The sequence below is a fragment of the Apteryx mantelli genome, chromosome 9 (genome assembly GCF_036417845.1).
Source record: "Apteryx mantelli isolate bAptMan1 chromosome 9, bAptMan1.hap1, whole genome shotgun sequence".
Lineage (NCBI taxonomy): Eukaryota > Metazoa > Chordata > Aves > Apterygiformes > Apterygidae > Apteryx > Apteryx mantelli.
The window spans coordinates 19,481,229-19,504,617 of NC_089986.1; the positions used below are offsets into that span (position 1 = coordinate 19,481,229).

Genomic DNA, 23,389 nt, shown 5'->3' on the forward strand with positions numbered 1-23,389 from the left:
AAGATGCCTAGGAAGTTAGAGTAAATGTGTTTGTGATATTTTCAGAGAAACAGTGGACACAAATGCACAGTGCCTACGGTTTCCTGATCTGTTATTAAATTCTTGCTTTTACAAGATACTGCATTGCATCACAAGTATGTTGTAGATTTCATTTATGATGGCCTGCAAAGTCTGATCCATTTATAGACATTGTAATACAGTTTGGTCTTGTCTACACATGTTAGCGTAAATTATTGTTTTTTACCTTTAAATCAACTTTATCACAAATGTTTACATTTTTGATGTCTCAGACTTGACTCCCAAGAGCTCCATAGTTTGAATTAGATAGACCTCATTCATATTTTGTATGTTATTGCTTGCTACACTAAGGAAAACAGTTCAAAATATAACATTTATATTTGCCTCAATACTAGTAATGACATACAACAAATATAAAGAAACAGAAAAGGACAAATGAGTCATGTTTGAAAGAATGAGAAAATTGGAGGAATGAACACTTTGAAGGGATATCAGAGCAGTTAGAAAGCTGTAAACATTTATTATAACTTTTAGTAAATCCATAAACTACAATATCTGGCAAAAGTACAACTGGAATGTACACAACATAAGATCCTTAAGAAATGACCTCTGCTTTCCGCTGTTTGTACATTCTTTTTATTAGCAAATCTTAAGGGTCTTGCAGAGATTCTAATATCTGCAAACCAACAAAAAGTAGGAGAACTTAACCCAGTTACAACTAAATATTAATCTTTACATGTGAAAATCAAGTATAGGTGGGAAGTATGTGTATTCATAAACTTAACAACTAAGTATCAATTATTTACCTCTTGATGCCTTTTTAATGTGTGTATTAAGTTCATTCTGTTACGTGACCATCCTTCTCCCTTTTTCTTTGACATCTGTCACTGTAAGGATGGTTGGAGGTCTCTGCATTATTCTCTTGGAGATAGGAAGCCAGTACTCCTGCATGTGCCGTTCCTACAGCAATTGGTACTAGAAGTCTCCAAGTTGATCCAGAGATCACTCACCTATAATAATGTTATGTATGTGCAAAATGCATCCCAAAGCCACAGAAGGGAGCATTTGTTTTGGGGGTAGCAGTGGTACCTTTTTTTGATCTTGTTTATGCCAACTTAGTAATGAGCACTGGCAATAATGAAGCTTGTTGGTGAAGAAATATTTTAATTTCAGTAGACCATTAAAATCTTTGTGACATCCTCTTCTTCACAGAAAATGGATTGTAGAGGAAAGTTACTTCATTTGAGTTTATTCAGGAATAAATACATAAAATGTCAGTTGCATCTGTTTTTGAAGTGTTTAAAGGAGTAGGATTCTGCTGAGGTATTTTCACACACTGCAAAGCCAAGAAAGTGAACAGGCGTGATTTGAATCCGTGAAAGAAGTTGTTTTTCATCATACTTTGCTAGCCCAAGCAAATGCATTCATGTATCTTCTTTAGCTTTATTTAAATAAACTGCTGAAAGTAATATTGGTTTGTGTGAAATATATGTTTGATATTGCATGACCCACAGATTAGATCTGGAGTACAGGAAGTTATAGGGCTAGTTACTGAGCATTTCTAACTCAGACCGTGTCCTATTTCAGTGGAAATTATGGTAGGCAATGTATGGAGAACAAGCTTTGTTTCTTAAAATACCCTCTACCATATCTATTATTGTACTGTAAAACATATGTCAGGCAAAGAGTACGGAGTTTGGAGAGAGAGCACTGAAGCAGAAACAAACAATGATCTGCTTTCATTGCTTAGTGTCATCCCTGCATGTCCTGATCAATTAAGGGCATGCCCTTTCCTGTGTCAGGTTTCCCTGGTGTGTTCTTCAGTTTGGAGTCTGGTATTTAACTGCATAAGTAACATTTCTGCCTGGTGTGCATTTTATATAGATCCATTAAGCATTTCAGCTAAACAGGTAGTTGACAAGTTGGTATTTTAATAGTTCCACCTTTCTGTGTGTCTTCTGTTATCTGAGAAATACAAGCAGTTTATAAATCAGAATTGCATTATTAACACTAATATGTAAATTATTTGTGTCTATATTGTTTGTGTCTATATGTTGTGATGGGTCTTGCATTTTTCTCAATCTAGTGTAGCATAGTGATTTCTCTGTTCTTTGGAAGACACTACAAGAGAGAGATGCTTCTGTGGAAGAGAAGGTTCCCAGGTGCTGATTTAAGACATTGTCTCTGATCTACATGAAAGCGAAGGGGGTGCTGATTTGCTTGAAGGTCTGTTCCAAAGCCTCCTTGGTTGAGGCTTCAAGAGTAAAGAGTTAAGTGTTAGCAGGAAGATGCTCCCTTTCCTCACATAACCTTCATCCTTTTCTGCCCCTTTTTAAAAGGGGGGAAAAAAAGTAACTATTGTTTTTTGTGTTGCGAAATCTACTGAGCTTTCTTGAGCTTCATAGACAAGCAAGGCTGCTGCTGTCATCATTGGATCTTTCAAGTCAATCTGTTTTCACATTTTATACGGTTACTGCAAGTGAAATATTGTTCTTCATACTCTTTTGCTTGTCTGCTCAGAGAGAAATTTTGCTGGAATCTGCCATATGAAAGCTCTCACTATTTTGTAGCGGCAAAGTTTGCATGGAAGCTCTTTCAGGAAGCTTTGGGGACTCGGGAAAAAATTAACACCTGAGACTAGCAAATTGTCTAAGAGAAGGATGTTGTATGGTGACAGCTGGACATTTTTTTCCTTTCCCTAGATACTAGGGACACGCTTGGCAATGCATGCTTGACCAGATTTCCTCTGTCACTTTTGCACCAGTTGAAAACATACGGGTGTTTTAGGGGATGATTTCTCAGACAGCTCTTGCTATAAGGAATTAGTCTATCTTTTTCTGATGTGCAAATCAGGGGCGACAAACCCAGACCATTAAGGAAAAAATGTTCCCTTCTACTGGTTTCCTTGTTGTATCAGGAATTTATTTTTGTGCTCAGCTGTTGAAAAAGAACTTTGTTTTTATGTTGGACAAGTGAATTGTTCCGCTTGCAAGACAGATACACCTAGCAATCCAGACTTCCTCAGTCCAGTGATCTTTCATGTTTCAGTATAGAAAAGATTTATCTTGACAAAAATCAAAGAAAAAAGAAACAATCGCTAATCCCACTCAAATAATGGTTGCAACAAAGTTTTCTGTATACAAAATCGTAAGATAAAAATAGCAGTTTCCTACTCATATATTGCTTTTACTAGCTCTCAAAAAATTTTCAAAGGAAATCAGCAGTATTATTCACGTTTTACAGCTGGAGATACTGAAGCACAGAGCAGTGAAGTGACTTGCCAGGTATGCAGCCAGCAGTTAGAACGCTAAGCGTGTGAGTGCTAGTCTAACCTTTTATTTATAGTGCAATACTGATGCTCAGTTTTTAGCTTTTGAAACTAATGATTAAAGACTACAATAAACTTGTAATTACCCTTGCAATAGGGGCAGCATTTGTTGTACGTGTGTTCTTAGTAAATTCGAAAGGAGTCACATGGGTCAGGTGGAAACTCCTGAAAGAGGGTGTAGATTGCTCCTGCTCTGCAGCTCCTGAATATTCTTGAGAAATAGTTCTTCTTGAAACAGACCTTTGAACCTTTGACTGCTTTATGCATTACTAAATGTTCATGCAGTGTTTTTGCCAAAGTATGCTATGGAGGAGAGTGAAAAAAATCTTGGAGGAGATATCCATTTGAGGTTACTAAATACACAGAAACTACACCTCTAGAAATGACAGCTTAGGAAATCCTTGACTTGAAAATGGGTGGAGGCTGAAGGAAATACAAGATTTGTTTTAGAAGCCTCTATTTTTCTTATGCTTTTAGAAAAAGATATCATAGAAACAAGTAAAGGATATTAAAGAAAAGATTCTGTTGCAGTAATCTTAACTTTCTTCTAGATTCATTCTGTAACTTCACCAAATCTCTCCTCTATAATATGTGTGTATGGAACTTTCTATGCCAATGCCATTCTGACAGACAACTTGGTGTAAGCATCTCTGGATAAGTGATTCCCTTTAATGTATTTATTTTCAAAACACAGACCAAAGCATCTCTAAAAGCTCACACAAAACTTGTGTGAAGCTCTAAATACCCAAACAAAACATATGTGAAGTTTACCCAAATTATACTTTGATATATTTCATTGCTAAAAGATGTTTAAAATACCAGCTTTCCTGAAGTCAAACCTCTCTTATGCCCTTTCAGGATAGAAATACCTTTTCCATGCTGGAAAGAAAATTCTAGAGAGGAGAATCATGTTTTTTTGTTGTTCTTGTTGTTTGGGGTTTTTTTGGTAGTCTGGTGCTGTCTTTAAAAAGTATCTGGATTCTTAACTATTCTTTCAGGAATCATCCCACTTTGAAATCCTTGAGAGTTTTGGGGGGGAAAAATCCCCCAAAATGTCAGGATTGACTGCCTCTCATTGTTTTGACCTAAAAGTACATGGAGTAGAAGCATCTGTGGCCAACCTCACAGAATTTGATGACGGTTACATCCTAGCTTACTCTCTGGTGACCTGAACTCATAGTCTGAGTGTAAAGATTTGAGTACGTCGAATTTTTGCTTAAGGAGATTGTTTCCATAGTGTTTTTCTGTGTTGTTCAAAACAGCTCCATACACTTTGCAAGAAGAAATGGCCATTACTTGTTCAAGGAACTAACATTGATTGCATGAATGGTTTTGTGAAGTCAACATTCATTTTAGTGGCCAGCTTGAGACAAGAAGGCATCTGGCTAATACGATGACCCAGATAATCTATCTGAGAAAGTGTCATTGCATAAGATAACTTACTGCGCTTGTTGAAACATATACCTCTTCATATAATATTGATGTTGTTATCCTGTATAGGAAATACCATGTTTTAGTAGTGTTATCTAGAGGATTGCAGTGCATCAAAACCTTCTCTTACTGGATTCTCTTTACAATATGATTGCTGACTCCACAAAATGAATTCAGCTCAGATGAGCGAAGAAACACAAACTGTCTGTGATAGGATTGGCTGGGTAGATATGCAGACTTCCTTACATTAAATTTAAGTGCTACAATAACTGGCAAGATTTCTTGGTTTGATACCGTTTTTGGATGCAGTCTGTCAGTCTTCCCTTGGTGTTCTTCAGAGAGGCACTACTCCTACTCTAGACACTTTTGCTTTTCTCTCCCACTGCTGAGATGTGTTAGAAATAGGCTTTTATTTTCTTTCTGTTCTGGTGTTCTTTCAATCATCCTGTGTGAAAGTCTTGAGAGTAGCAGCAAATACACTCACATTGGGGTAAAGCATCTTGCCCTAGTTTTTCTGAACCAGTAGTTTAACTATGCTAGAGAATAAGAGAACTCCTTTTCTTTCTTTTTGTCCCACGTGAGTGGGATTTGCCTCTGCACCAGCAATGAGCCTGGATTATTTCCTGGCATCTTGACTGCAAGAAGACAGTAATTGATCCCTTTCTTTTGATTCTATTACATTGTCTTTTATTTTCCTCCTTCTTTATTTCTCTGCAGACAGATGATCAAGATTTTGTAGTCAAGATCTAACCTCTTTTATTTTTTTCTACAATATTTTTCCCCTTGCATTAAGGAATGCTGACAGGCACATTGTATTGCTTAGAAAATAAAAGTGAATTCTTGTCTCTCTTCAAGTGTTGAAAAAGGAGAAATCCTGCAGGCCTAATCCTGATGGAAAAGTAGATTTATATTCAGAAAAAGCAAAACTGCAAGTTATGAAACTTGCTTTTTTGAGTTAAAAGTTAATATGTAATGCCTTGGAAGAAGATTTGAAAGAGTTAGCATTTGCAAAAGCGTTCCTTATATTGCGTTTGTCTTGATGACTGCTGTCCTACTGAAGAAATGAAAGGTTCTTTTTAAATAATGATGCTAGTTTTCATGGGAGACCACCCCAGAACGTAACCTTGTTTTTCTCAAAGAACTAATTTTTATACTCTTTCCATTAACATATTGTCTTTTCAAGTATGTTTTATTTTTTTAAGCTTAGAGTTTGTGGTGTTTTTTAAGCACTGATTTTTGTCCTGACCCTTTTCAGTAAGAGGATTTTATATTTATCTCTTTAGTTAGTTCAAGAATAATGTGTAATCCAGGAATGCTGTGTGCATTCATGTATTCTATTTAATTCTAGACTAATTTGCTCCACTTTGCTTTGGCTGCAAGACCAGGCAGATTTCTTTGTTGCCTTTAGGGCTAAAAAGATGAGAATGGCTTTTTGAGATGGAAAGGCAATAGGCTAATCAAAGAGAATCTTTACAGCCAGCATAGGAGGAAAATGTCACTTAAAATATACATGTGTGTGTGTGCACGCAACTGTGTGTGTGCATGCCCACGTGCTTGTTTGTGTAACCTTTGCGGATGCTTACAAAATGAAGCTCTGGAGTTTTGTGACAGCTTTGATGTCACTGAGGTTGCAACGGGAGTTTACACCAGTAAAGAGTTTGCGGGCAACTGGCTCACAGGGTGAATTTTTATGCAGAGAATCAGCACAGTTGAGGTTGGCACCTCTAGAGATCATCCAGTCCAACCCCCCCCAGCTAGAGCAGGTTGCTCAGGACCGTGTCCAGTTGGTCTTGAGTATCTCCAAGGATAGAGACTCAACAAGATACCTTGGCAACCTGTTCCAGTGTTTGAAGTATTCATTGATATTCAGAAGTATTCATTACTATATTGTTAATAGGTCTAGCAGGGAATTGCTAAGGCAATGTGAATTTCATCATTCCACTTACAGACCAGTTTTATGTTTGAGATAGTATGGGCTGCTTTGCAAGTAGTAAAGCCGCCTTCTCTAATCCTTTAAACTCACAGCATTGAGATACAAAAGAAATATGAACACGTATTGCTGTAGTAGAATGGCTGCATTTTGTACTGTTCAGGATTAGTCTGACAGTATTAATAAGGCCTTGCAGAATTACAAATATATGTTAGGTCAGCTTTCAAAGAAACACACTGTGAAATTTCATATACAACAGATGTCTCCAGAAAACTACTTTCAACAGTGAAAGACTGCATATATGTATCCTGGCCTAAGACTTAAAGAGCCTTTGTATGTTACTTTTCTTAGCTTCATCGAATTAAAGCCTAGTACACTTAATTTACCAAAACAGTAAAAGCAGTCATATAAAAATATTGTCTTGGGATCTCTGTCTGTGTTTTAGCCCTTGTTGAATTACATGTATATCTCTTTTTCTGATTGATGTGTAAGGCAGGAGAATATCTATAAAATTCATGCTATTTAATTTTTTAACAAAAGGTGTAACAAGGAAGAACAGTCTTGGGTACCACAACTGATTTCCTTTTCAATCTCATCTGTACTACTGCTGCAGACTGGTAAAGTAATCTTCTAGCTGCATCACTGCTGTCTTTTAAAGGTCCAGATAGGGAGTCTAGGAATATATCTCCTCCTGGAGGCTTTACTCTTGCTTTCTCAGATGATGCTGCTTTTACACAGATAAAGACTCAAAAAGTTAACACTATTTAAATCTTTGAGACATAAATGCATTTTTTTTGTGTGTTATGATTTCTTTTAAAAAGCAAGAACATTATTTAGATAGGAACTTATGGGATGTGTTTGTATTTATACTGATTCACTGGTACAAAGAGGAATACTGTATGTCCTGGTATTGGTGATTTGGTGTTTAAACATTCTAAAATGCATAACATACTGAAGAGGCCATTTCTGTGCTGATATAGGAGCTTATCTTGGTAAGCAGCTCCTAAGCGTACTTCAGGCTCTGGCTGGCTCATCAAGATTTTGTTTTCTTTGGCGACTATTTTTAAAATAGTTGCATCGTTGGTGTTGTATCTATAAGTCTGTTCCTCAAGGAGCTTCCTTGCTGGGTTAAAGGTTCTGTCCTATTGAATGCTTCAGGAGAATTTTTGGAAGAGTTTGATGTCATTGCAGCTATACAGAACGGCTTTTTTAAGATTATCTTTAAATGACTTATAATGGTCTGTTTGTATTTTTGACTGCAGGAATCTTTCTTACTTTCATAAATTTTAAAGAGGAATTAGTATAGGAAGGCAGTGTTTATCACATGCTCTTTGTTTTACCTTCTGAAAACCATTTATTTTCCAGTGAGCTCTATTTTAAATATCTCCTACTAGTTCTTGCAGCTTTTTTTTTTTTTTTTTTTTTTTTTTTTTTTTTTTTTTTTTGAGAGTGAGACTCACAGACCGTTTTCATCTTCTGAGTTTCTTTTCTTACTGTAACATGTTGGTCGTCTTTGCCCTCATTCTTAGATTTTTCAGTTTTGCAGGGAGCTCTGTTAAGACAGAGGAGGGACATTCTTAGGAATCTGTATACAAATGTTCCACTGCTGTGGAAAAACTCTGTGTAACTTATTTCCTAATTCAGGTGTCCAAGCTGTCATTTTTGTCTCTTTAGTAGTACTTGTCTGATTTAGGATGCTGCTGGCACCATTTTTTGTTCCTTATCAGTGCTACTGCTTCTTCCTGTGTTTTTCATCTGATCCAGGTATCGGCTTTTTCTAATGGAAAAAAGTCAATTTTCAGTTCTTATAAAATCCTGTTTTTCAGTGTCCTACTGTTTTAGATGATTATTTTATCAGATTCATAGAGCATGAAAGCCAGGGCCAATTACAAGCAGAGTTACTAGTTAGATCTGTAATGTCTGACATCTTTCTCTCCTGTTAGAAGTGTCAAAACCCTGCATGTTGCCCTTAGCTCTTCTGATTACCATTGAAATATTTCATATTTATGCTATCCTTGCTGACTAATTCTTATTCTTACATGTTTGCTAACCAAATTCTTTTTGTTTGCTTTTTTTCCCATTTTAATAGGGTTGGGTCTCAGCTGTCCTTTATGCAGCAACTTAGTTCAGCTCTTGCTTTTTTAATTTTCATTATTTTTTATTCTAGTGTCAAAGACATCTGTACACTTAACTTTACAAATTTATAATGGAATAGTAAGGTAAACGAAATGTTTGAAGTATATTCTGGGTTTTTTTCGTTGTGTTCCAAGTTAATGGATGCATGAAATTGTAAAGCTATATAAAAATCGTAACAGTGAGTCTATTCTTAGATATTGTATAACTGTATGGGAACAGAGATGTTGTTTCTTTTTTTCCAATAGGCACACAGATTCTCACAGAAAATGAAAGTTTGAACAGTTTGACTGTTGGCATGTGTAAAAGGAAGAATGTTAGCCAAATTCATTTTAGTTTCATCATGCTTTGAATGTTAGCTCCATAATTTTGAAATCCAAGTTTCAGAAATAGTAATGGATCTATTATCATCTTTCCAAATTTCTTTAAGTAAATTCAACAACACTGTGTCTCATTTTATTTTTGTAACCTATACATACATACATATATATATATATATATATATATATTCATGTTATATCTGCCAGGCAATTCAACAATGAAAAAATGAACTGAGCAATCCATGCATTTTGGGGAGGTGTGAATATTGAGCATTTGCCTTGCCTGAATCAAAATCACTTCTGAATCATTTAAAATTTATTACTTATATAATATCCTGGACTTTTCTTTTCCATGTTTTTGCAGGTGTTTCATATTAATGTTTAAAATATGAATTTGAATTGTACTTTAATTTACAAATTAGATTCTGGCTCTTTTGTTGATGGAAGATTAATTCATGGAAGTGTGTCAGGTTGAATTCTCACTTAGCCAGTATAAAAAGGTTGTGGACATATTCCAGATGACTGACAAAATAATACTGCAAAATCTGTTTAGAAATTTTAAGAAGAAATTGAGGCACTTTTTGCACTACAGTGTGATATTTCATAGTCAAGCTGATGAAGATACCTGAAAACTACTTAATTAAAACTACTTATGATGTTGATGAAGATGAGACAAAGACCCAGTTATGTTGCGTAGGACATTACATATCTGGAATAAAAATATCACTGGAAACGGTAATAGCCTTCAACCTGCCTTTGTGAAATAATCTTTCTACAAGATATAGATATTTAGGGAGTCTGTCTGTGATTTCTCTCTGTGCTGTATGGTGTCCTGATCTGGTTAATAGTCACTGACTTCCATGCTTAATAGGCATCAGAGATTTGGCAAAAACATCCTTTCACTCTGAACTATGCCCTTAATTTTTCCCCATCTGAAGGCACAGATTGTCCATTCACCTTGGAAAAATGTTATAGCTGGAAAGAGTAATAGTGGGTCTTGTTAGAGCAGGTGGGAGAGTATTTTTGAAAGTAATTTTGAAAGTTTCAGAAATCTCTTTTAGGAAATTGTCCTGATGATTTTTAGAAGATGACTGTTGGGTTACCACTGTTGTTTTAAAAAAAGATTTTCTTGTTTTCTTTGGTCATATTTTGTGATTTAGTGTTAAATAAATATTTTTTTTATCTTCAGATAACCCCAGATGTGGCTTGTGGAAATGCTAGTTCCAATACTTCTGCTGGAGGCCGGCTTATCTCCTTTGCAGTTCCACAGAATACATCAATAAAGTAAGAGTATTTGTCATATGTGATGGAATATAAAAATACTTTTTTTTCTTTTTTTTTAGAGTCAGTTTGCCTGGATATTTTAGACCACTGTCTTTCAGATAGGCACATTTGTCGAATGACTTAAAGTATGTGAAGGAACTTCAGACAGCCTTCAGGCATCTAGCAGTGCCAGGACAGCTCTTTGCATGCTATAACTTTCCTCATACATTTGAGTGTTTTAGAAGATGTAAGCATGTAAACTGTCTCTGAGCCATCAGTATACATTAAGAATTAGGAAAGGCATGTTGAAGATGTCAGTTTGACTTGAGAAAGTACAACATTTCTTTTCTCCTTCATGCAGTGAACTTTTTCTTTAATCTGCAAGCCATACTTGCTGGGGGAAAGTAGTTCTCACTGATTATATAAATAAACTTATTTATTTATGTTTGTATTTGATTTTTGGATTATTGCTTTGAGTGTCGTCATCAACTATGAAATCTTTGATTTATGTGTCATATAAACCACATTTTTGAACAATTTAAATGAATTCTATGTTACTCACTTTTTCTATCAAATACTTGCTTTGTAACTTCTAATTAACTGAGTCTAACTTCCTTGAAAGGTCTGATACCATCAACTGGGATGAGGAGTTTTATTACTGGAAATTTTTTCAAATGAAAACCTGCCAACATAGTTCTTCTCTGGCTCGCAACTTTACTGCTATTTTAGAGTTAGATTTTCCCCAGCTAGCCTACTTTTCTCATACTGTCATCTTATCTGCCAGAATCCCAGCTTTCAGTTATAAAAGGCCATGCTCACACGAAAAAACAAACTGGTGCAAGCAGACAAACTGCAGACAGGTTGGAGCAGGGACTGCTGAAAGTGGGAGCTGTCCCACTCCTCCCGGGGAACATTGGATCATGCTCGTGATGAGCGTTTTAACCTTGGTAAGGAAGGCATCTGTGAGCGTGGCTTCTCTGACTGCCTCGAATTTGTAAGCAAACAACTACTTCTTATTCCTGAAAGCAAGAATATGTTGAAATTAGTAGTTTTTACAGCTGTATTTAAAACCCTCGATGGAGGGCACCATTTAAAAGCAGTTTGCAGAGTATGCACAGTCATTTTTTGGTCATTTTTTATACTGTATTGTCTTTAGTAATGTTTTATTTTGACAGTTAATCTGGGCAGAGCTGGTTGGAAAGCCACTGCCATTTTTCATGTTATGATGGTTATGTGCTTAAACTGTTTACAGGCTGAAACAGCTCAGTTTCCCAGTCACTTGCAATATCTTTCTTCATTTCATTGCAAGTCCTGTATTAAAGGCCTATGTAACATCTCTGGTTCAATGGCTACATACCTATATAAGGACAATAATTTCAGTTTAATGAGTTTCTTTTGTTTTGACTGTCAGGTGTGACCTAAACTGTGAAACTATTTGCTATCATGTTCACATTAACAGAAGTTGTTATTAAAAGTGAATTGGTCAGCTGTGATGACGGGGATCATTTATAAGCAGAACCAAAACTATTGTCCAAAATCTCCTTAGTTGATGTAGTCACGGCATTTCTCAACTCAGGTCAAATATAATCAGAAAATTTTGCATTTCTTGTTTTGAACACAAATGTGAAATGGCAAGGGAGAGATTGCTCTGTCTTTTTAGTAAGACTGAAAAAATTTCAATACATGAAATCATGGAACAGAGCCTCGTTTCTTGGTATTTGGAGGCCTGTTTTTAGCAAGCGAGAATTAACAGTTTTCAGCATTTGGATGCAGTTGTGTTTGAATTTTTAGAGGATTGTTCAAATTCATTTGGAATTCATTCAGAAGAAATTAATGTAAATATTTGGGAACTTGCCAGATACATGACAAATTTTTATTTTTTCTGTATGGGGGTGAGTTGAAAAAGTATTCTGAGAGGAAAGAAACACCAAGATAGATACAGTGCTCGCTAAAAAATTTTCACCCTGTGGGGCTGAGAGTTTATATGCAGTTGTAGATGATCTTATTTTATCCAATCTGTCTATATTTAGGAAGTCACCACAGACTCAGTGACCTTGGGAGCATTACGTGACTCATTTGATTTACAAGAATAAACTATTCTGAACATTCGATCCAGTAGATCAGACAAATAAGGATTTCTACCAGCATCAGTCTCCAAGTGTTGAATATAATTACCTCAGTGAACAAGAGGACTGGATGTATTTCAACTACAGAAAATGACAGCATAGTAGTTGTAGAAGGGAGGTACTACGTGAAAAGACTTTAATTCCAACAGTGAAGGCGGCTGTTCTAGCATTATGTAATGTTTATATAAAACTGTTATTGAACATTAAGATATTGTCCCACAAGTATTAGAAACTGAGAGTGTGTATGATTATATCTGCTTTTACATATACCATTATGTAAATCTTAATATCGAGACTTTTTTAATTTTGTGGAAATGTTGAAAATGGAAGATGTGCAAGTAGCTTTACTTCTATGGATAGTGTTTGGAAGAAAACCTTTTTTTAAGTTGGAAACTCAAATAGTTTATTTGCATCTGGCCTTTCCTGGATTCCAAACTTGCTATATTTAAGTTTCCTTCTCTGTTGATTAGTTTTTGTTCTGCAGTGATGTACTTTCTGCTAATGCCAATTTCCCTCAATATAAGAATTTTTATCGTTTTTTTCCATAGTATAAGGCAAGATGCTACAGCTTCTCTTATCCTGCTATGGAAGGTGACAACAACTGGATTTAAACAGTGTTCGCTTATAGATGGCAGAAGTGTAACTCTCCTCCAGGCACTGGGTGGACTTGTTCTTTCTGAAGAAATGCTTGCATTAGGAAACAACTACTTTATCGGTGAGTAACATGCTAGTTTGCTGTTTACTAGCTTCAGGTGACAGTCAAAGGTTTACCCAATATTTAGAGAAGTAATTTTCTTAAATTAAGTAGTACTTGAAGATCCAGATGTGATAGTGAGGCCATGTTTTGGAATTTTGTTCATTCAAAGCAGACAAGAGGCACTAAATACTTTCATAAGTGGCACTACCTAATTTAAAATGTGGATACTGACAAGTTTAGACACTGAAAGGTATATTTATATATTTCATTTTGATTAACTGTAAGGCTTTTGGTAAATGCTATGGTAAACACCTCCAAATGTTAAAGGTTTTTCATTGTCAAATGTTATATCATGAAATACTTTGGAAAGAAGCCTAAACTTGTACACAGTAAACTTTAAAAGTATGTTAAAATAATGTAGGAAATATGATCTTGTAAGAATATTTATTTGTACTACTTCTACTCTTCTAGGTTTGTCTTTGTAAATATTATATCCTAGAAATACACTGCATGTTTCATTGGACAATTAAATGTTAAGCATCTTTGCAGAAATGGTGGAATGAAAATAGGCTGATACATTATTTTTAAGCGTATGGGAAATAATATTGATTTAAATGCATTCTTTATGTGCAGACACAATAGACAATTAAATAGAACTTTCTGGGCAGATGGTTTATTGTAATTATGACATGAAACCAAAGTCATTGTAATAACAGCATTTATTGTAATCTTCTTGAAATGCTGTATATCTTATAATGAAGTATAAGCTGCCACAAATTGTTATTCAGCAACTTGTCATGCTAATAAGTGTAAAATTAAAAGCATTCTGATACAGAAACATTGGGCCAGAGTCTAAGTGTGGATCTACTATAGAGAGAAACCTAAATGCAGAAGTGCCATGTTCTCTCGTTTTTGAGTTGTTACTTTGCAAAGATATTGCTTGAGGGTTGTCAGTGTAATCATTTAATTATCCTCAGCAGTGGCTTCTTTAGTGATAGTTATTACCTTCAAATAAATTTTCCAGTTCCTTACGTTTTCTTTGTTATTTACTTCACTCTAAGATTTTTAATTTTTTTTCTTTCAATCTAGTTTTACGTTTAATGTTTCACGGTTAAAACTCTTCTCATGTGTCTTTCTTTGGAGTAAAGTTTTGTTTTTGTCTTGTAGTAGTTAACATATGGCAAAACTAGGTAAAATCTTACTGAAGACAGCATATTTTGCAAATTTCATGCATCCATAGGGACATCTAACTAAATGCATAGCTTGGTCAATAAGCTCCTAAATAGAGGGTCCTAGCTGCTCTGTGAAGTTACCAATGACTGTATATGCCATACAGCCTAGGCTTTTAATTTAGATACCTAAAACAGATACTGTCTTACTCCTTCATAGAGCTTACCTTGACCTACTTGCCTCTCTACAGCTGTCTTTCTGTCTGTCGCTGGAATTTTACCTTGATTTGTTTACTGTGTACTAGCTGACGTGGGGGGAAAAGCATTTTTTTCTTGATGACTATGAGGCCAAATGCACTTCATAAACACTGTGCTAATAATCTTGCTCATTTTATGTAATACAGATTTCCTGGGGCCTCTTATTTTACTTCTGTCTATTTTTTTTAACGTTTTCACAGAATCACAGAATGGTTGAAGTTGGAAGGGACCTTTAGAGATCATCTAGTCCAACCCCCCTGCTTACACAGGGTCACCTAAAGCAGGTTGCCCAGGACCCTATCCAGATGGCTTTTGAATATCTCCAAGGATGGAGACTCCACACCCTGTTCCAGTGCTCAGTCACTCTCACAGTAAAAAAATAAATAAATAAATAAATTGTTCCTTATGTTCAGGTGGAACTTTCTGTGTTTCAGTCTGTGTCCATTGCCTCTCATCCTGTCACTGGGCACCACTGAAAAGAGTCTGTCCCCATCCTCTTTACTCCCTCCCTTCAGATATTTATACACATTGATAAGATCCCTCCTCAGTCTTCTCTTCTCCAAGCTGAACATTCCCAGATCTCAGCCTTTCCTCATAGGAGAGATGCTCCAGTCCGTTAATCATCTTATTGTCCCTTTGCTGGACTCACTCCAGTAGCTCCATATCTCTCTTACACTGGTGAGCCCAGAACTGGATGCAGCACTCCAGATGTGGCCTCACCAGGGCTGAGTAGAGGGGAAGGATCACCTCCCTTGACCTGCTGGCAATGCTCTGCCTAATGCACCCCAGGATACCATTGGCCTTCTTGGCCACAAGGGCACATTGCTGGCTTATGGTCAACTTGTTGTTCACCAGCACTCCCAGGTCCTTCTCTGCAGAGCTCTGTTCTCCAGCAGATCAGACTCCAGCCTGTACTGGTGCCGGGGGTTATTCCTCCCCAGGTGCAGTACTCTGCACTTCCCTTTCTTGAACTCCATGAGGTTCCTCCCCACCCAGCTCTCCAGCCTGTCGAGGTCCCTCTGAATGGCAGCACAGTCCTCTGGTGCATCAGTCACTCCTCCCGGTTTTGTATTGTCGGCAAACTTGCTGAGGGTGCACTCTGTCCCTTCATCCAGGTCATTGATGAGTAAGTTGAACAGGATTGGACCCAGTATTGACCCCTGGGGATCACCGCTAGCTACAGGCCTCCAGCTAGACTTTGCGTCGCTGATCACAACCCTCTGAGCTCTGCCATTCAGCCAGTTCTCAATCCACCTGACTGTCCACTCATCTAACCCACACTTCCTGAGCTTGTCTATGAGGATGTTATGGGAGACAGTGTTAAAAGCTTTGCTGAAGTCAAGGTAGACATCATCCACTGCTCTCCTCTCATCTACCCATCTATTTTCCTTGGTCTTTCTTCTGAATTTCCTGATACTGAAATTATTTGTAGATTTTTCCAATTGTTGTAGTGTAATTTTATGGAAGAAATCAAAATGTTTTTGATTTATGTAAAGAACATGAATCACAAATGTGTACATGAAACAGCAGGCAGACTCAAATAATATAGTGATATATTCATGAATGGGAGAGTCTTGGTGCTTAGTAAAGATGAGTTCAGGTAAGGGACATCTGAATTTTTTAAAATTCTATTTAAGTTTGTTTTAGTTAGTGTATGGATTGAGGGTAGTGTTTCTGATTAAAAAAAAAAAATGAATATGAAAAATTCCCTCTGTATATCTTTTAGTCCTGATATGTTAATAGTCTATAGTATAATCAAGTATAATTAAGTGATGAAAAAACAGTTTTCTGGAGTAAATTATTTTATGTTGCCTCACTTTAATTATAGCTTTTCCCAGAATAATTTCCTTGTATTTAGTAGAAAAAGGGTATAATACTAAAGGAACAGGGGAGTTGAAATACTGATTTGTTAGTTTAAAAATATTGTGACCTATCAGCATTTATTGTAAGAAAGAGAAAAAGGAATTTCCTGTGGATTTCCTTCCCAATTATATAGAAATATTTTGCTTGCTTTCCATCATTAATTCTTGTCCGCTAAAGCATGGTGTGAACATGTGACTGTGAAACAGAATGAAACTCAATCACTAGCCATGCGAGATACTGAATTTTATCTGAACTCTATTGAAATCTATAGTCGAGCTAAGGTTTATATAAAAGTAGTTCAATCCTTAATTCAGATTTGATCCAGATGGCTGGTTTGTTAATTTTCTGACATACCTCATTTAGGTTTCTAGTTTTCAACAAGATCAGATGAATTTTGCATACAGCTTGTTGCTCAAGGACAACGTTCCATATGTTTCTTGATATGCAGGACAAACTTACTCTAAGCCACAATAAATGAAAATGGGTGGTTTTATACAAAAAACAGGAATTAATTAAATGTGCTCGTTTGTTGATGGTACTTAAGCTGTAACAGTCATGATGCCACAAGGTATTACAGGATGCTGTAAGCATAGCAATGCTTCGCTCATGGGAGTGTGCCAGCCAAAATGTTTGCTTTATATATTTTTTTCCAGGCTTTATCTGTTTATTCAAATGAGTTTGTAAAAGATTCTTCTTTTAATTAGCAAATTCTGTGCAAATCAGTTTTGTTAGACCTTTTTTTAAGATTTCTGATTAGAACTGTTAAAGAAAAAAGGGGAAGATCTGAGAGATTAATGTATTCTTTTTCTTTTCATCTCTACCTTATTGGAGTTGCTTCCCGCTGTGTCACCTCAAAGTTTGGTACCATTCAGCTTGGTACTCTAATTACCTCTTGCAAATCCTCCTGAATAAGATTGGTATCTCAAAGACAAAACATTTAGGGGAATATTTGTGTGTTACCTCATGGTAACTAATTAACAAAATTAACATTTGTTTAAAGTTGTTTAGACAAGATTGAAAAGGCTCAAAAGACAGGAATAAGATTCTGATTAGCTGGGCACAATGCCTAGAAATTGGAGAAAGTGCTATCTCTAAGATACAAGAATAACACCCTGATCATATTGCTCTTTACCCCAGAGAAAGTAAAAAAAGTCCAACAACCCTAGACTTTCCAAATGAATGGTTTGAGAGAAGGAGAAAAGTGTAAGTACAACTAAAGGGAAAAGAACAGTCTTTTTTCTATAATGTGATTTACAAAATGGCTGCTGCATCTGCAAACAAGAGTTTTGCAGTGCTGGGAAAGCGCTATGATGCCATGATTATGCCGCATGATTGTTATGTTGTTAAATTACAACATTTATATCATTAAAATAAATCATAATTAAAGTAAGGGTGCTAACTGGAGGATTGGCTTGTACTTTCCATAACACTCTCTCGTGGACACTGCTTTTCTGCAAATATTTTTAATGAGTTTTTGATAGGATTTCATACCACAAACATGTGCCAGTCTTCTAAAGTGTTTTATTATGTTTTATTAGAAACCTCACTTACTAGCCAGAGGAATAAATGACTAATAAGTTAGGTTTTGAAGTGAACAGTCCCCCCGCCCCCCCAAAAATAGTACTGATTATACACGGTAGGTTAGGTGGATTAGGAGTAGGATAAAGCACATAGTATTTCCCGAGGTGCTGCTGGCATTTAATGCCAAGTTATTACTGGGCTAAAGTAATCACTGGATGGTTATTATGTAGTCCAGGTAAGGTGAACTGTTGATCTCTGCCCAACTGTGTGCAACAAAAATGCTTTATTTGATGCCAAGGGAATTTCAAAGGTTTTGTGCCCAACTTCAGGGCTTTAAAAAATGTCTTTTATCGGAGGCATTTCTTATTTTCTGAATATCAAGTGTATTCAGTGTACCCAAAAGTAGCTGCTTGGGGAGGTGAAGTTTTAGAGGTGGACATTGAGAGTTGCCAAAAAGATCACTGGGAAGTGAGGAAGGAGGGAATCCAGCATGTTTATAAATAAGAGGTGGCAACAAAAGGGTCAAGGTTTGAAACATATTAAGCCATGGAAAGTCTGCCTTTTACTTCAGTGGAATTATAGCTTCACACTATTTGTCCCGGTGTTCTTTAAAGTTAGTGATTCTTGTATAAACTATTCATCATAGTTGTAAAATATCTCCGCAGTATTTGTTTTAATCCAGGATCTTTGTAGTATGCTGTCATTAATTGTACTAGAATATACCAAAATGAATAACTGCACAACTTTACCTAGTTACTGTCACATACCTGTTCTTTATTGCAATATATTATGAAAAATTAAAATCAGGTGAAATGCATTTTACAAGTCTGAAAAAAATGAGATAAGAGTAGCCTGATACACCATCAGTTTGTGCATGAGTCTTTCAAACTGAAATTCTCATGAATCTTTACAGGTCCTGCCTAGCTAAGGATCTCTCTAGTGAGCTGAAAATGCTGTTTGCTAGTTTTTTTTTTTTTTTTTTTTAAGGCTTTAGCTCAGCCAACATTGTGTACTTCTGTCATACTGGGAGTAATATACTGGATCTGATTCCAGCAACATGTATATCTTTTTCTATTCATATTTTCTGCAAATGAATAAGATTTACTGAACTGATTCAATAATAATAATTTAATTTGATAATTTAATTTAATAATTTCCTGAGGAAATGCTTTAACACTTTCCTTGAAAATTTGAAGGGCCTCACTGAAGGATTTTGAAGGACACTTTCAGCTTGTACAGTAAATCTCTCAAAAATCTTCTATGATTTGTTGCATGCATGTTTTTATCCAAAAGTGTAATTATACTCTAATTGAAAACTGGAATATTTATTCTGAAAATATGCAGTCTGCTGTCCAAATGGTAAAAACAAACAAACAAACCACATAATACCAACATTAAAATCTCTGTGCTTTTAATACTTATGTGGTTAGAAGTTTTACAGTGACTGTATACCATCTTTTTTTTTTTTTTTTGAATCTGTTAATTTATTCTTGTGCTAAGTTAATATTGCTGTTCAGTAAGGGAAGTGTGCCGTGCTTCATGACTCAGAAGATATCTGTGAGAATGAGAGTCAGTTTAAGTTTGCACCATTTCGGTCTGCCTGGAGGTAATTGGATGGAAGTAGCATTGGAGCAGGTCTCGAGCTGCCCTGATTTAGTACGGCTTGGGTAAGGGTTCATGCTGGAGGGCATGCTCTGCTTGCAGAGGATTGTCTGCATCCTCTGCAAAACACTGCGCTGCTCCTGGTTTGAAGTCTTCCTCATCTAGCTGTTCATGGACGCTCGGGATATTTGGATATCAATTTGGATATTGAGGATGGTACATTGGATTTTAACTTTTCCCCTCTGTGACACTTACCAACTCTCCTTAATGTGAATAAAACTATAATATGTATTTAATCATTTACACTTCAAAACTGTCTGTAGTTTTTCTAAATATACAGTTAAAAATGGGTGATTGGCTGTTGATTTTTCAGGCTGTTGATTTTTCACCTTAGCAAATAACATTTAACAGTCCAATTCTACTTACAATAAAAAACACTGTAGCTTATGTTATTTTTTCTAATGAATTTCAAAAGCAGATAATAAAATTACATACTGTATGATTATCACTTAAGTTTTACGAAGCTTTTATCTTGAATTTTGAGCATAATGTGGAGCTTGGAGTTGGCAGTTCTGACTATATGCATGCAACCCATCTTCTTCCCTCCCAACAACAAAAAAAGTTCAATTACTGCTTCACTAGTATAATGCTGTCTATGTTTTCAGGTTTTCATCATGGTTACTAGAATAGTCTTATCTGCTTCCATGATAAAAGGGTTTAAAAGACTGCTTTTCTGCCTTAGTGTGCCTACTGCTGAAGCTACAGTAATGGACATCCTTCAGAAAAATAGCAAAACAAAGACAGACAGTGGGACATAGTATTTTGCCTCCATTTGCTCATTGGTAATATGACAGAAAAGTTTATATATCGAACAGGCATAAAAAAATGTTTGTTAATGGCTTGAAATTATTTGCTTTGAGACTCTTGCTTTATTTAGCACCTCCATGATGCAGCTTGAAAAAGCAGCTTTCATGAGATATTGCTACATTAGTGTTTTTAAGTTTATTGTCTGCTTATAAAAGGGAAGAAAAAGAAATTTATAAACAAAATTGCTTTTTTCTGATAAGACCTCACAGATAGTAAGGCAGAAGGTTCAACATATTTAATATGAATGGAAACAAAATATTTTTATCTGAACGGAAAATGAATTCTCTGGCACAAGCTTTATATTATAGTGTTTATTTTGGTCTCCTATTTTATTGTGGCAAAGAAAAAATGAAGCAGATCTAGAGTGTAATCTGATTGCACCTGTAATAGTGTCCAGCATTTTATATCAATACAATTTAACTAACTGTTTGAACTATAATTATAAAGTATTTTAAAGTATTTCTTTAAATCAAATTGCTAGCTCTAAAAACTCACTTGAAAATGCATGCTATAATATCTTTATGGTAAAATGAATAAAGTTGATGCTTTTCAAATGCCTACAATAAGGCACCTTACTTGAATTCCACAAAGTTTTTAAAAAAGGAAAACGGAAAAGTAGGAGACAAGTTACAACCATGTCTTTTAGATGGTGTGTGCCCATTATGTTTTCTGTTATTATATATATATATATTAAACATACACACTTAATCCCATTGCAAGAATGTGGTTTACTGCATGTCGAAATTGTATTTACTCAAGCAACATTGAAATAGGACAATTTTATTTCATTATAGGAAGTGTGTGAATTGAAGCTCACTGAAAGCCGCGTAATCAAGTTACTCTAGCTTTAACAAGTTACCATGCGTCAGCTGAGCGTCCCTGTGATCTCCTAGCCCATGGAATATGTGAAGTCGTTTGACTTAACCTGCTTTCGTTGTGGACTAAATTAAGTCGCGTTGCCTTGAATATGCCACAGATGGAGTGTTCACACAGTTGTTGGTGCTCGGCTGAGGCGCATAACTTGCGTGTGTGTGACGGTATAGCTTTGTGCAAGGCAGCCTTGGGGGGAATTTGGTGCGTAGTGCTCCAGTTAATGGGATTTTCATCTGCATGTGTGCACTTTGCTTGGAAGGGCCCTGCTGTGGGCAGCATTGAGGTGAACTGTCATCGTTTCCCTTGGGTATTGGGCATAAGAGCTAGTCTTACAGAAAATGGCCTTTCGATAAACGATAGCAGCAGCAAAAGTGTGAACAGTGTAGAAAGTTCCATGAAGTGACTTGTTCAAAGGGTGGCCTTTTAAGGCAAAAAGTAAACAGCTGAAATCAAAAACATTGTGAAAAATGCCATTATGCTATGCAAAAAAGGGTGTGTTTAAAATCAATATTAGGCCCTGCCCTTCATTATCAAGTTATATGTACCTTCTTTCGACCATAAACAGATGTAATCAGGAGATTATTCAGATTTTTTTGAAATACTGTGTTTTAAGCTAACATCTGCATAATGTTTATTCTTTAGAGTCTTTTTAAACTAATTAATAAAGTATTCTCAATTCATTTTTATCTATAGCTACTTTTAGCAAGTAACTCTGGGAAATTATTTTTCTAGTCTATATTTGGAGGCTTATCTACTCACATTTGTAATGCTTGGTGACTCTTTTTCTTAAAGATTTCTCTTCAGTCAAATACAAATCTTGTGACAAATTCACAGTCAAGATACATACATTTGGTTGATGACCTGGTTGTTTGTACTGTGACAGATCATTTAACCTTGCCTGTAAAATGAGAATACTAATGCATAATTTAAAGGAAAATGTGAGGCACATCTTAATAAAGCTTGTAAAGTGCTTTGAGATCGTCAGCTAGTACTATATTATTGTATAGTACAGTATGTGCTATGTATTTAAGAGTAGGGTAACCACTCGTCCTCAAGTTGAACCAGTCACTATAGATAAATCCTTGTTCACCTTGCCATCCGTACAATCTGCTGCAACTCTCCCTATCACAGTCCCAGCTATATCTTTTGTGTTCCACCATACTTGCTGTGTTTGGGAAGTGTAGCATCAGAAATTCTGCTGGTCTGCATTTGTGCCCCAAAGTAGTTCACTCTTACAGGAATTGGCCAAGGAATCACTTGAAATGCTATGACCTGAGTTAAGCAGCAAGTCAGATGATCAGACAGGGTTCTTCTAGCCTTAAAACCTAGCGATCTCACAAAGTTGTGTGTAACCACTATAGAGTGAAAACAAATAGCTGTATTTTTGTCTTTCTAGTCTTTGGAAATTAGGTGAAATAATTAGAAATTACAGGAAAATATGTGGCATTCCAGTGAGAATAATGATTTCTTCAGTGATTTGCCTAAGGGCTTTTGATACCAAAATAGTAACAAGACTCAAAGTACAAAGAAGGTTGATTTAATATTCCTTTAGGGAACTGTCCTGAAGAATATGTAACAGTCTGCTTCAGACAAGCAAATGTGAACCCAAAGACATTTTCTAAATACCCCATTCTGCCAGGCATTCACATATAATTGCATGATGACCTGTGACAATCACATTCTATTGTTAAAGAAAATAATTCTGGCTGCATCTTTAAACAGATGGATAAAAATGTGGTGTGTATTAAGGCCAGAACAAATTGGCTTTCTTAGAAGAGGTCAGCAGATTACAATAATCTTCATTAGCCAAAACAGACCATTAGACATTTGGAACTATACCTAATACATTTTATCCAATCTTTTAGAATATTTAGCTAACTCAGAGGTTATACTCAAGCTGATGACATTTGTATTGGACATGACATTTTCCTACTTTGAAGTTACAGTTTAGGGGTCAGTGTTTCTAATTTAGACAACTTAATTGTTCAAA

At 35.9% G+C, this 23,389-nt stretch overlaps 1 protein-coding gene across 1 annotated transcript in view; it reads left to right on the forward strand.

Annotated features, from left to right (window-relative positions):
* Nucleotides 1-23,389, forward strand: part of DNER (delta/notch like EGF repeat containing) — a 147,331-nt gene that overhangs the window by 65,209 nt on the left and 58,733 nt on the right. Inside the window, exons 3-4 of the mRNA XM_067301892.1 lie at nt 10,350-10,444; nt 13,098-13,264. Coding sequence (XP_067157993.1) covers nt 10,350-10,444; nt 13,098-13,264 — 262 coding nt within the window. The remainder of the gene's footprint in view (nt 1-10,349; nt 10,445-13,097; nt 13,265-23,389) is intronic.